At 41.9% G+C, this 13489-nt stretch overlaps 1 protein-coding gene across 2 annotated transcripts in view; it reads right to left on the bottom strand.

Moving 5' to 3' along the window:
• znf385a (zinc finger protein 385A) overlaps positions 1-13489 on the bottom strand; it is an 82477-nt gene that overhangs the window by 39178 nt on the left and 29810 nt on the right. For both annotated transcript variants that reach the window (XM_054777112.1, XM_054777133.1), the window contains exon 2: positions 4683-4831. In XM_054777112.1, the coding sequence (XP_054633087.1) occupies positions 4683-4831 (149 nt within the window). The remainder of the gene's footprint in view (positions 1-4682; positions 4832-13489) is intronic.

Raw genomic sequence — 13489 nt, 5'->3', positions numbered from 1 at the left:
TAATGTATGGAAAAGGCTTTTCTTCCAAAACAAGATTTAGTCACACCCCACCCTCTACTGATTTTGAGTTTAGGGCCTATTCTTGTGCTGCCATAATTAGTGTCTCTGAGCAGTCTTTCAGTCCAGCCTTTTCCAGCCACTGGTATGTTTGCCCAATGTCAGCCATTTCTTGAATTTGTCTATGGTACATGCCATGCAGGGCCTTGTCTTTCCATGACAGCCCATCTGGCATTCACTTTGCGGCTCATCCTTGGGGGGGCCATCTTCTTGATGCATTCTTGGAGGTCTGTTGTTTCCTCCTCAATAGTGCCTGTGGTGCTCACTAGTTCTCGTCCTCCCTCTTTTCACTTTGTGTACAGCCCCAGGATGCTGTACTTGGGGTGGAACCCTCTATACATTGTTGGGAGCTTTCTTGTCATGATATCAATGGCATGCATCTCTTCCAGTGGCCAGGGTATTATGCCAGCAGGGTATCTGATTACTGGTCGGGCATAGGTGTTTATGGCCTGGATCTCATGCTTGCCATTCAGCTGACTCTTCAGGATCTGCGGCACCCTCTGTAGGTATTTGGCTGTGGCTGTCTTCCGACCTGTCTCCTCACGGTTGTCATTTGCCTGTGGGATCCCCAGGTACTTGTAGCTGTCATGTACATCTGTTGTGTTGCCCTCAGGTTGTTGAACTCCTTCAGTTGTGATCATCTTCTCTCGTTTAGCTATCATTCCTAATTTTCTACTGAGAATGAAATTCCAATATCATTGCTATATATATATACAGTATATAATGACATCAAACTGTATGACAAGAATGAGCTTGACATCGACTCCCTGATTCACCTCACAGGGATATACAGCAATGACACCGGAATGTCATTCGGGCTCAATAAGTGTGGGCGAACAATATCTAGAAGAGGGAAGATGATCAATACTGAAGGGGTTGAACTACCTGAAGGCAACATAACGGATGTACAGGACAGCTACAAGTTCCTGGGGATCCCACAGGCAAATGGCAACCATGAGGATGCAGCTTGGAGGGCAGCCACAGCCAAATACCTACGGAGGGTGAGGTAGATCCTGAAGAGTCAGTTGAATGGCAAGAATAAGATCCAGGCAATTACCACCTACTGTATACTATGCCCTGACATAATACCCTGGCCACTGGAATAAAAGCAACCCACTGATACAGTATCAAGACAAGAATGCTCCTTACAGTGCATGGATGCTTGACACGCACCCAGAGGCTGTACACTAAAAAACCAGGAGGGTTGAGGACTAATGAGCGTCGCAGCCATTGTCCAGGAGTAAACAACAGATCATCAAGAAGATGGTCCCCAAATATGACCTGCTAAGTGAATGCCTCAGACAACAGAAGCCCAGCAAGGAGGAAAAGCCAGATGGGCTTTCGTGGAAAGACAAGCCACTGCATGGCATGTGCCACTGACAAATTGAAGAAGTGACTAGGAAAGTGATTGGGAAAACACACCAGTGGCTGGAAAAGGATGGACTGAAAGACAGCACAGAGGCACTAACCATGGCAACACAAGAACAGGCCCTAAACACAGGCCCTACGATCAATAGAGGCACTAGCCTGACATAGTGGTGGTGGATGAACCTCAGAAGACAGCGGTGGTGAGAAATGTACAACCCTCAAATGATAGCAACATCCGTAAAAAGGAACACGTAAAGCCACAGAAATACCAAGGGCTGAAGGACGAACAAGAGAAAATGTGGGGAGTGATGCCTACAGTTGTGCCAGTAGTGATCGGGGCACTGGGGCCAGTCACTCCCAAGCTGGGTGGATGTCTCCAGGAGATACCAGGAACAACATCTGACATCTCAACTCATAGCACCGTCTAATGAGTGTTGCTTACTTGTTCGGATTAAGAAGTGTACACGGGAGGAGCCCTGTCATTGGGTGTGCCTCGTGTGAGCTCCGGTAAGCATAGAATTGTTAAGAGGCTAAGTCTCCATGCTATCTTGTAACATATTTGCTACATTATACATTGCTGGATATTTTCTTAAAACCAAACGGAGTATGGAAGTGTTGTGGAATGTTATATGCACCACTGTGATATTTTGTACTATGTTATACTGTGTTAAAGGCTGAATCCCAATTCTACCCCTTACCCACATCTTAACCCTGTTTTGTGCATTCAAGAGAATCAAGTGATGTCCCAATTCTCCTTCAACCGAGGGGTAAGGGGTATATAACCCTTGAGAACGAGTGTGGTAGCCTACCACACTTGAAACGAAGGGGAAAGCGGAGCTACAACACCCGCTGAAAAGACAGAAGCGAAAGAAGATCGAAAGAAACATATAAATGTACGGTAAGTAATTACGTCCGCATAATTATTGAGTTTCACAGTAACCTCACTCATGTTTTATTAGATATTCAATATTCACCATGTTTTGAATTGTTGGTTTTCTCTCGTTATAACTACCCGGCTAACACCGACATCTAACTTCACTGCAATCTACTACATTTTATAAATGATTAGACAATGACTAGATAAAGATAGCGACCACAGTAGCCTGTTAATTGGAAGTTGCATTTTAAAATCACTCGCTAGCGACGGCAATCTACATTAACGCAGCACATCGTAGTGAATTCTGTTTGCTGTGAATTACAGTCACCGTAGTCCACCAACAACTGTCATGATGAGATATGTTTATTGTATTCAGCATACAGTATGGACGGTCAGGAAGTGAGCTAAATAAAAGATGGCACACCACATTATCAAATTTTATCCAGCTTTTGGAATGTAACGTTGTCCCATCTATTTTTATTTGTTTTACCATCACTCTATATTTGTTTTTGGCACACTGTTACTATATTACTATTATTACTGTATTTACAATGAGCTAATCGTTGTAGCCCATCAATCATGCATATTGTCTTTCCTGCAGGAGATGCTGAGTCAACTGAAGTCAGTCCTTTGCTACAGCACGCAGCACTGCAGTACCATTCAAAAGCTGCAATCTCAGTATGGAGAAGTCAAATACAACAAAATGCAATTCTGGACTTTCTTACAAAACAATCTGAGGGAGAACATCAACAAGAGGAGGAGAGCGAGGGAGGTTTTTAAACCTTGAAATAATGCTCGATACGGTTTATACATTTGCTGATGTTCATAACGTTTGTTATTTCTATTTCATATGTATATTTGACACATTTTCTATTTTTATAAATGCTGTTACAGAGCTGGTTGTAAGCTGTTGTTCATTAGAGTTGTTTGTTGTTTTGCAATAAATGTCAGTTTGTAAAAATGTGTGCCTTTTATTTTTACAAAAAAGGTGTTGTGAGGTTGGCTATATAACATTGAAATAATGTAGAAATGTATGCACCTTACTTTATGGAAGGAAACATGTATTATGAACAATAATACAGCCAGCAAGCTGTGAAGGGTGATGATGTAATGAGAATCAAGTGGTGTCCCATTTCTTAGTGGCTTCTTCCAATTGGCACTAGGTTTTAAGGGGTAGGGGAAAGGATTAGACAAAGGGGAAGGGCGAAGGGGTAGAATTTGGATTCAGCCAAAGTGTGTAAAGGGAATGCTTGCTGGCGTTTAGCAAAATGATAATGCTAATCACGAGTGGCGATTGAATGTCAGCACGAATGACGTGTTACAGGCCTACTGTGAGCATATTGCAGGTGCTAATGGAAGCTAGCTAAGCTACAATGCCATTCCTGTTGATTTATTTCAATTATTTATTCCATTTTGGGTATGAAAACGCTAATGTAATTTGATATAAGTGTGTATAGTTAAAAGAGTGTTTAAAACGCATAAATATAGATGTAAAAGCCCAAATAGTCAAAATATAAATAGTTTATTGTGAAGGTTATTAATTTTATTATATAAAAATGCAGATTGCGATGAGGAATGGTTATGATTACACTTCAATACCAAATCATTTTGCAATGATTTACATATTGCATATTCTGTGATAATAGATGAAAACATTTTGATTTATAGGAATAATTTGATTTTAAGTCACATAATAAACAAACTACAATATTGATTATACTTTCTACACCGTGTGTAGATTGTTTTTTTCTTGAGGACTGTGACTGAACTTGAATCTGAACCGTGAGAGTTCAGTGGCGAGCCAAACCCCAGGAACAGACAAGTGGACAGGACGGCGCCGTGGCGTTGCCAGCTGCGGCATCTGCCCTGAGGACATCAAACTACTGAGTCACTCAACACGTGATTCAGATAAGACAAAAACTACCCTGGTAATAGTAGTAGTGATAGTGACAGGAACAGTGTGCACACACAATTTAAGGAGACACAACCTCTCTTTTTTTCCATGTATTTATTTGAAGAACTCTACATTTTATTTTCATTTATTGTATATAGTGTCCATGTTGCCAGTTTATTATGTGGCAATAAGTGTTTACACTGTTGAACTTTCCCACAACTCACTTGTCTCTTTGAGTGAGTCGTTCAAATACACAAGGGTACAAACCTAGCATGAATGTAAATGTCACTACCTTTATGGTTATTGAGTAACTCTAAAGGCGCTATAATACTTTAACTTAAAATGATGATGTACTGTACAGTGAGTTTGAGATTAAAGATGCCTCTCTATACCATTTGAATATTTCTTGACCCATTATTATCAAGTAGGCCTGTTCAGCACTATGGATAAACACGAGTTGTTTTAATGACTGAAGTTGATTCTTACTGTGTTGAAGTTGTGGAAGAGGCTCATGTTGTGCGGAGGAGGAGTATCCATAGGAAACTGCAAGAAGGGCTTCATGTCCAAGTGGGGCTGGATCACCGTTGGGGTGCGCAAGAATGTTGGCACCGCTGCCCCGGCACGATTTATACCTCCTGCACACAGAAATAACATCATACTCAAAAAAAGTTCTTTTTTTTGTATCTGAATCTCACTTTCAGAAAAAATGAAACCAATAAAGCGCTTGTTAAAGATCATGTGTGAGTGGATTTTCTCACAAGTTCAACAAAAAATAAATGATGGGACGAATATACATAATTCTTGTCCACACACAAACACCTAATTGACAAGTGAGGAGTCAGTTGCCCTTTGTAGGTTTTCTCGAAAATGAAGAAAGGTGTAGCAAAATGTTCCATGGCTCGACACACCCGTGCATCATGTCAGTGTTTAATTCTCCTAAAAAGGCAAGCAAGGCTGTCATAATGATACATGGCTCCCTGTGCTCGTCCTCGCTCCTTATCCCTTCTTGTCTCCTCTTTAACCCCTGTCAAGGATGATAGTGATGGGGCCCACACAGCAAAACTCAGCCTCAGCAAGCTCTTGGATTAAGCCTTTTAATATCCGCCACTGGATTTCGGTGACTTTCAAATTCCCCCCGCCCCCCACGACTTACAGCTTTTGCCGCTTTTGGGGATTAGTCTAAGATATTCTCTTTGCTTATTTGCCCTCTGAAATTTGCCTATACCTGCACTCCGCAAGCTGTAATTTGCAGGTTTGTCAACACCCCAGCATTTTCACAAGCTTTACCTCAGCGATCAGAGAAAATGACATGGCTTCCACTTGGATGCCGTTAACTGATGCACTCTGCAAAGTTTGGATTAGAGAGAGTGACTTTGCCAGATTGAGTGAAAGTGCTGTCAAGACCGGATTGCCTTCCGCTCTGCATCTGTTAGCCTTGAGGTGGTGAGGACTGCATCATTACCTCTACTGGAGCACCAAAAACATGGCCGCATTAAGAACATTTATACAGAAGTCAACACACTCATGCTCATGCCTGCAAAAAAAATGTTCAGCATTGAGTCGGTTTTCTCTTTAGGAAATAAGACATCATCTAAACCTGGCAAGAGAGAGAATCCAATTACAAAGATATGATGGTTACTTGCATTGGTTTAGACCAGGGGTCGGCAACCTTTATCATCACAAGAGCCATTTGGGATCGTGTCCACCAAATTAAAACTCACTTGGAGCCATGAAATGTTTCTGTCTTCCTGGCAGGGTGACGAGCCACATCTGTTGCTGTCCTGGCAAGTCATGTTTCTTAAGCCTTTTCTTAAGCCTTCTCCACCGATTTCGGATAATAAAATAAAAGTGTTGTAACACTTCGATTAGTTCTAGTTCCGGTACCACTCTCCATGTCGCTTTAGTTGCCATTGTTCATTAGCGACAAAGGAACCGGCATCATAATTTCACACCGAGTTGACTCACCAGAAAACACTGCCCCTAGCACTTGGGCGAAGAATTGCACAGCATACGCTCAACTCTGACCCAGAACTTTGAAAGGTTCATGGCGGCGTCAGAAGAGACACCGTAGTGATTATACAGAAGCATAAACCAGCTGGAGCCACAGCAGAAAGATAAGAGAGCTGCATGTGGCTCCAGAGCTGCAATGTTTCAACTGGTCTTCAAATTTTGACCAGGAGTGTACATGTATATATACAGTACAGCATATATAAACCATATATATATATAGTTATTAAACAAAATGTGTTTTGGTGTGATGGTTGGAGTTCTGAATTTGTTTTATTTTATATACAGTGGTGAGCTGGAGCGATCCCAGTTTTGGGGGGTACAGGGGTACATCCAGGACTGGTCGCCAGTCAATCACATGATGCATACATACTTACATATACAGTACACCAATGGACAATGTAGAGTCTCCAATTAGCAGAACATGGATGTTTTGCGGGTGTGGGAGGAAGCCGAAGTACCCAGAGAAAACCCAGGCGCCCAGGGAGACAACAAGCAAACTTCACGTAGAGCTTTCCGGGCCAAGATTTGCACCCAGAGCCACAAGGCTGGTGTGCTAACCACACTGGCAACATGCTACCATATACAATAGGAACCAGTTGACATAAAAATATGAACTAAGTTATTGTTGCATTTATTTGTGAGATCAACAAGTCAAGTTTTTGTTAAAGCCAACATTCATCAAGTTATAAATGATGATTTGAATGACTTTATGCTAGAAAAACCCTTATTAATTTATAATCATTTGTACAGTTTTCTTACATGAATGTAAAAAGAATACATAGCACCACATTGTTAAAAACACTGTGACTTTGTGACAGTTGATTAACTGACAGGAAATGCACTGACAGAAATGATTGCCAATGATTAATGGAAACATCTGTTAGGTCATGCCCTTTCTGCATAATTCCTAAACAGGCACACCAGATTGCTGGATGAAGTTAAACACGCCACACTCCACATAAATGTCTATAACATGCACAATACAGGATACTGGTTTCTTTATCTTTTCTAAAACATCATGTAGTTGCAGTTACAGGGCAAGCATCCACAAGGGCTTGTGGTATAGTATCTGGAGGAGGTCGACCAGAAGCATCGGTATACTATGGACCAATCACAGGAAAGCAGAGAGGGCTAAAATTAGAGGAGAGGAGGCAGAAATGAGAGAGAGATCAAAGGCAAAAGCGAATGATTTTCCCATTTGTAATAATTTGCCAGCCTGCGTAACCTCGATAAATCTGCAATTGGCTGACTGCCTTTGCTTGGGAAAATGCACAAGTGCATGCACACACACACGCACACACGTATGCGTGCATAAAAATCAACTACGATGTTGAATGCAAATGAATGTGCTTGAAACTTCACTGAAAATCCAGGTTATTATACTATATAAGCAATATTGCATAACGTGATTAAGACTGTGTCAAGTGAGCTAGTAAGAGAAGCTTATGCAAATCATTTTTTTCGGGTGCTTGCATATACTGCCTGACCGAGAATATATAGGCTGAGACACAAAACTGTCTTTTCATATATTAATATGAGCTGACAGGCTGCGCAGGTTATGTTGCGCAGCCTGCTTCCCCCACAGGGTGCTGGGTGCATTCGGGGGAGAACAATGGGTGCGGGCTAGCTGGCACAAGAGAAAGTGGGCAGACACAGATGTGCTGGAGCTGTTGGCAGCAGTGTTAGTGAGGAGGTGGTTGCATTTCAGGCTGCCAGCTTGCCTTTGTGCTGGGCTGTGAAGCAGGCACCTGTCCTCCACATGGTGGGGGGGAGGGGGAGGGTTTAGATCTGCATGTGATGCATGACCGTGGCTGCCAACGTTCAATGTTAACATGTCAATAACAGAAAAGCTTACCCCTCATAACTAATTCATAAAAGGACAACTAAATAGTATATTGGCCATTCTTAAAGTGCTGTGCTGAGTAGCAGCTATAGTGATCAACTGTGAACCTACATTGATAAGTTCTTTTATGAAGCTGACCTACATGATGCAAATATTATTGAGAGAGACAGTGAAACAATATAAAGCACATCATAACCACAACCTCTGCAGTCCTTCACTAAATCACATTTTTTACTCACCAAATCTTAAATTCTTAAAATCTTCATGAGCAGCATCTCAGACACAGTTTGACACAGTTCAGACTCTCTGTACATGGACTGACTCATAACAAATACAAACTTAATGAAATATGTTTTCAATTTTTAAACATATTAGTGACTATATTAGTGACCCCTGTGATGCAATACCAATGCCATGGTTATGGTATCAGTGCTACGATTAAGCTTTCATACAATCAAAAAATGTTGTTTTTCTTTTTTGTTTTATTATGAAGTATGAATGTACCTGTTGGTCTTTTTGAATCAGTAAGAGGGACACACAGGAAAGAAAAAAGCACAGCTGCTATACTGTCATTGATGGATGTCTCCCTGCAGTTCTCTTCCCTAACGTGTCCTATTCAGTCCTTGCCTCCCTCATGATTCACTCAGTGTGTAGTCTGCCCTGCACACACCTGGGCCCAGGTCTACAGAAAATAGCCAATTTATTTCAGTAATGGTAGATTTCAGCTATATGACACAAGAAAAATGAAGGAATATTATTAATGGTAGAAAGAAAGTGTGTCCCTGTTCTGTCAGAATGACCATCAAGTCCCGGGACCTGCCGGTCAGCGTGGCTCCTTTTCACGTGACCATGAGAGCTTTAGACTGGAGCTGTATCGGCCAACTGATACTATCAGACCTCATCAAACTGCACCATGGTGCACAGAGCAACAAACTTGCTAGATGAGTATGTCCACGGTCTAGAATTATTTCCAAGCTTCGCCTTCAGATTGTAAATGTCAAATTTGCAACGACTGCCAAGCACTGATTATGGGGAGTAATGTGACTTACTTTAATACTTCTAATCTAGTATCACACCTCAAAAAGAATCAGTCAGAGTCACATGCAGGTAGCGTATTTGTAGAAAACAAACGATAACAAGTGACCAGGGGTACTGAAAAAAACTACCCAGCTGTAACTGGTTTCCAATTTCACTGATTGTATTGGATTATATTGCAATTTACTTTGTTCTGTACGGATGTTTGTGCCACATAGAAATGTGCAGCTTTCCAAATTATATCATTGCTTTTGATATCAGGAGGACATATTATAATACTAGACTGTTGGTCATGGTTTGTAATATGGGCGTAACGATTCATTCACTACATCGATTCATCCATTTATAGTCCTACGATCCAACTACATCCATCTGTGTCCAGCAAGTTTCCATTCAGGACGACATATACAACATAACAACGAGAATCTAGGAAACTTCACCTGCACTGTCCAGCATCCAGGTATTTATTTCACAGTCAGATTTTTGGCAAAAAAAACACTGAATCGATTCAAAGTTACTTTATTGTTTCGGATCATATCGTATCATCCTTGAATCGTATCGGCAACCACGAATCGTGATACGAATCGAATCGTTATTAAAATGAATCGCTACACCCCTAGTTTTGAAAGACTATTTTGTTGAGGCAAAATGTTCTAAAATAAATGAATTCCCTCTAGATTTCAGTGGACTTGCGGATTCTCAAGTCAAGCAAACGGAAACATTCCTGTGACTAACACATCTCTTTGGATTCATACGTGGCTAAGCAAAGGATTCTGTTGTACATCATATAGCATCATTATCAATCTGTCTCAAATTCCTTCATCTCACATGATGAGAACTGGTGGTGATGAGCTTTCACCTTAGCTACTTTAGTCATCTATTGCTAGGGACACACCACAAGTGCAAACATTCTGTCAAGTGGAATAGTGGTATACTGTTGCAGGACTGCCTTTGTCCTGAGCTGAGCCAGATGTTCCCTCCAAAGTCAACTATCGTGGCCTTGATGTGGTTGTACTCTATTTCATTTGGGTGTAGGTGAAGATCTTTACCCTCCCCCACTGAAACCTGAGTCACTGTAACTTGTAAGTGAACACAAGAGGGTGCTGCTGTTCTTATTTTAACTGCTGAAAATAACCACAGATGAAAAAGAGTGCATATGCCCATCAAAATGTATCTTTGCCATCTTCTTAATCATGTGATGCAAATGAATACTTTAATGTGACGGTTAATACGTGCACACAGTGTAGGTGGATAGATGACTTTACTTGTTGCCTGGAACAGCTGCTATGTTGTGCTTTAATGTGGAGGATTATGCAGGGAACGCTGGGAAAGCTCTAACATGTTTCATTTCTACAAATACTATTTGGACTTGCATGTAAGGTATGCACAGCAAGCACAGCATGTGTGCCAGCGAGGGAGTGTAAAAAAGGTCACGGGGGCTTAGTTACTGTGAAACGATGCAGCAATCTACGTGCGAGTATTAGTTGCAACATGTCCTCATTTAAATGTACATAGAGCAGAAAAGCACGCAGCTTTACAGCCTTTGATAGAACTGCAGCATGTGTGTCTGAAAGGGTCTCTCTCATCATATGGCTTTTAAAATTTGACCCAAACCACTAATTTGCAGAACAGTAATTCAACAAATTTCGTTGCACTGTAAAATGTGCGTATAGAGCAGGGGTCGGCAACCCGCAGCCTCCTTGCTGTGGCTCCCACGTCGAGCCCTGCGTTTTTTTTAACACCGAAGTAGAGGAAATGTACGTTTTTGAAATGAGTTTGAAATATCTGACTCACCGCAAGTCTGTGAATGCAGCTACACTGTGTTTTGACTGCTGATTGGATGAGCAAGCAAAGGGGGGAGGGGGAGGTGTGTGCAGTGAGACACAAAAAAGATGTCTTGTTGAGGGTGCCACTCTCGCAGTAAGCTATCAACAAAAAATAAATATGTCCCCAAAAAGAAAAATGTCGAAAAAAATAGAGTTTCATTCTGAATGGACATATTCCTTTGACTTCACTGCCAATGACCCTGGTTTACCCGTGTGCTTGATGTGTGGCGACAAATTAGCAAAACAACAGAAAATGTAACAGTGAAAGACATTTTCAAAACAAGCACTCAACTTTTTCAGAAAAGTACCCAACTGCAGATGGGCGTAAGAGAGCAATTTCAGAACTACTACGGAAGGTTGAGCAGAGCAAACATACTTTCAAGACGTGGATGAACGCTCCAAACAACTACAGCTGAGCAATGCGGCACTGGCTGCACATGAGATCGTGAGGAGCAGTTCAAAGCAGTTCAAAGCAATTCACAGTTAACAGATGAGAATATATGAGAGAAAATCACAGCATATATTTTCCACAATGACAAAATACACAGGAAATTATTCAGAAAATGAAAGAAATGTCTCTCTCTGCAAGTCAAGGGCAGGACCAATAGAATCACCAGTACCATCACCATCACCAGTAGGCAAACTGATGACATTAATTCAGCGCAAGCATATTCAATTGCCTGTGATGAGTCAAGTGATGTAAATGATATTGAGCAGACAGCACTGATATACAAGTATGTGACCGATGATAGGCTTTTTTATGTTAAAGTTAGCTACTTCTTGTTTTAATTTTGCACAAATACGGGAACGACTCAAAAAGGCCAGTATAGTTCAGTGTTTAAGTTATTTCAAAGTAAGCCTACACATGCACTCTGCACTTCAGTTAGTTGAATTGTTTTGTTGGAACAGGTAAAATTGAAAAAAGATTAAAACTTTCAAAAGTTTATCAGCTGTGTAATATTTTGCGGCTCCAGGCTATTTTTCTTTACTGGAAGAGGAGGCAAAGTGGCTGGTGGTAAAGGTTGCCGACCCTTTGGTGGAACCCTTTGGTTCCACCTTGAATCCTTATTTTCTAAGACACAGTACTTGATGATAATGAAGTGACACTTTTTGTCGGCTTAATCAGTAACTAAAAAATACCCGAAGTGCACAGTATATGAAAGCTTGGACTTTTTCGCTTTGTTAAATTTGTTATAAAAATTTGTTAAATATGTCGAACAATTTGATTCAAGAATACCTATCCAGAAATAGAGTGAGAGGAGCAGGTTAGAAATTCTCAATGTATTTGTAGTACATTGTAAAATAGATGCCCCACTATTTATTTTTGTATGTAAGAAATGACTGTTACCACTGTGGTTCATAATACTGTTGTGCAAGTTCAGTTCACCTGTTCAGCCTACAGTATAGTCAGCAGGTGACGCATTATTACTGCGTTACAAATGAGACTAGTGAACCGTGACCACACCATCGAAGGGTAGATATGATAAAGCTGACAAAAACTGTAAATTATAAGTACTGTGCCTTTGAAAATAGTACAACATCTCATAGTTTAAATTTTAGCGGAGTGTGCGTGCTCCCACGACGTGCATGCAAATATAGACATGCATCGCTCAGCCTCCTCCTTTCCCCCCACGCCCTACCCTTGAGTATGGGCAGGAAGGGAGGGGGGTGGGTTTAAAACTTCTTCAGAGTCATCAGATGGGTACCCTTCTTCATTGGTGTTTCGATGATAGGCTCGCTGATAGGCCCATGACACCTCCAGAGAGCTCATCGGCAACACACGGCGTCCCAGGTGTGTGCCCCCCCTCTGATTTGAGCCCAGCGAGTGTCCTTGCACTTGATCCATAGCCACTGGCTGCGTCTTTCGGCCGCTTCAGAGACTGATCTTATTGTCTGTCGCAGAACCTTTCTATGAATGCCAAGGTCTTTCATGAGCCTGATGGTAGAAGAAGCCACAAAACCTCTGCATCCTACTTCAGCTGGATAGACCTTGGCCTTCCATCCTCGTTGTTGTGCATCTGCTGCCAGATCTGTGTCGCGCAGTTTCTTTCTTTGGTGGAATCCTCCCATGGGACCGTGAGCTTTATGATGTAGACCACCTTTAGTGAAGGGGATAGCACCAAGTCTGGCCTGAGGGTGGTGGTTGCAATCTCTGGGGGAAAGATTAGTTGCTTGCCAATAACAACTAGCATCTTGCAAGCCATGGCTAGCTGTCCAGTTTCTGGTTTGGTAGCTGGGTGGTTAGGCTGTTTCTGTCCCTCTCGAACGAATGTTGGCACAGAGATGGAATTGGCAGCTCTCAACGGCAAGGAGTTGATGGTGTCCCTCTTGCTCTCAAGGGCTGCTGCCAGACTGTTGAGGACCTGATTGTGCCTCCAGGTGTAGCGGCCTTGTGTAAGGCTGGTCCTACAACTGGTCAAGATGTGTTTGAGAGTCGCAGAATTTGGGCAGAGGGCGCAGGTTGGGTCCTCTGTTTTTTGGGGATGGGAGCACATCCTATGTAGTTCTTACGATGAAGCTGATGTTTCTTGCTTCCATTTCCCAGAGATGCATGCAGGTAAGCTTTCTCTTCTAAACAC

The sequence above is a fragment of the Dunckerocampus dactyliophorus genome, chromosome 1 (genome assembly GCF_027744805.1).
Source record: "Dunckerocampus dactyliophorus isolate RoL2022-P2 chromosome 1, RoL_Ddac_1.1, whole genome shotgun sequence".
Taxonomy (NCBI): Eukaryota; Metazoa; Chordata; class Actinopteri; order Syngnathiformes; family Syngnathidae; genus Dunckerocampus; species Dunckerocampus dactyliophorus.
This window is presented reverse-complemented; position numbering and strand designations above follow the sequence as displayed.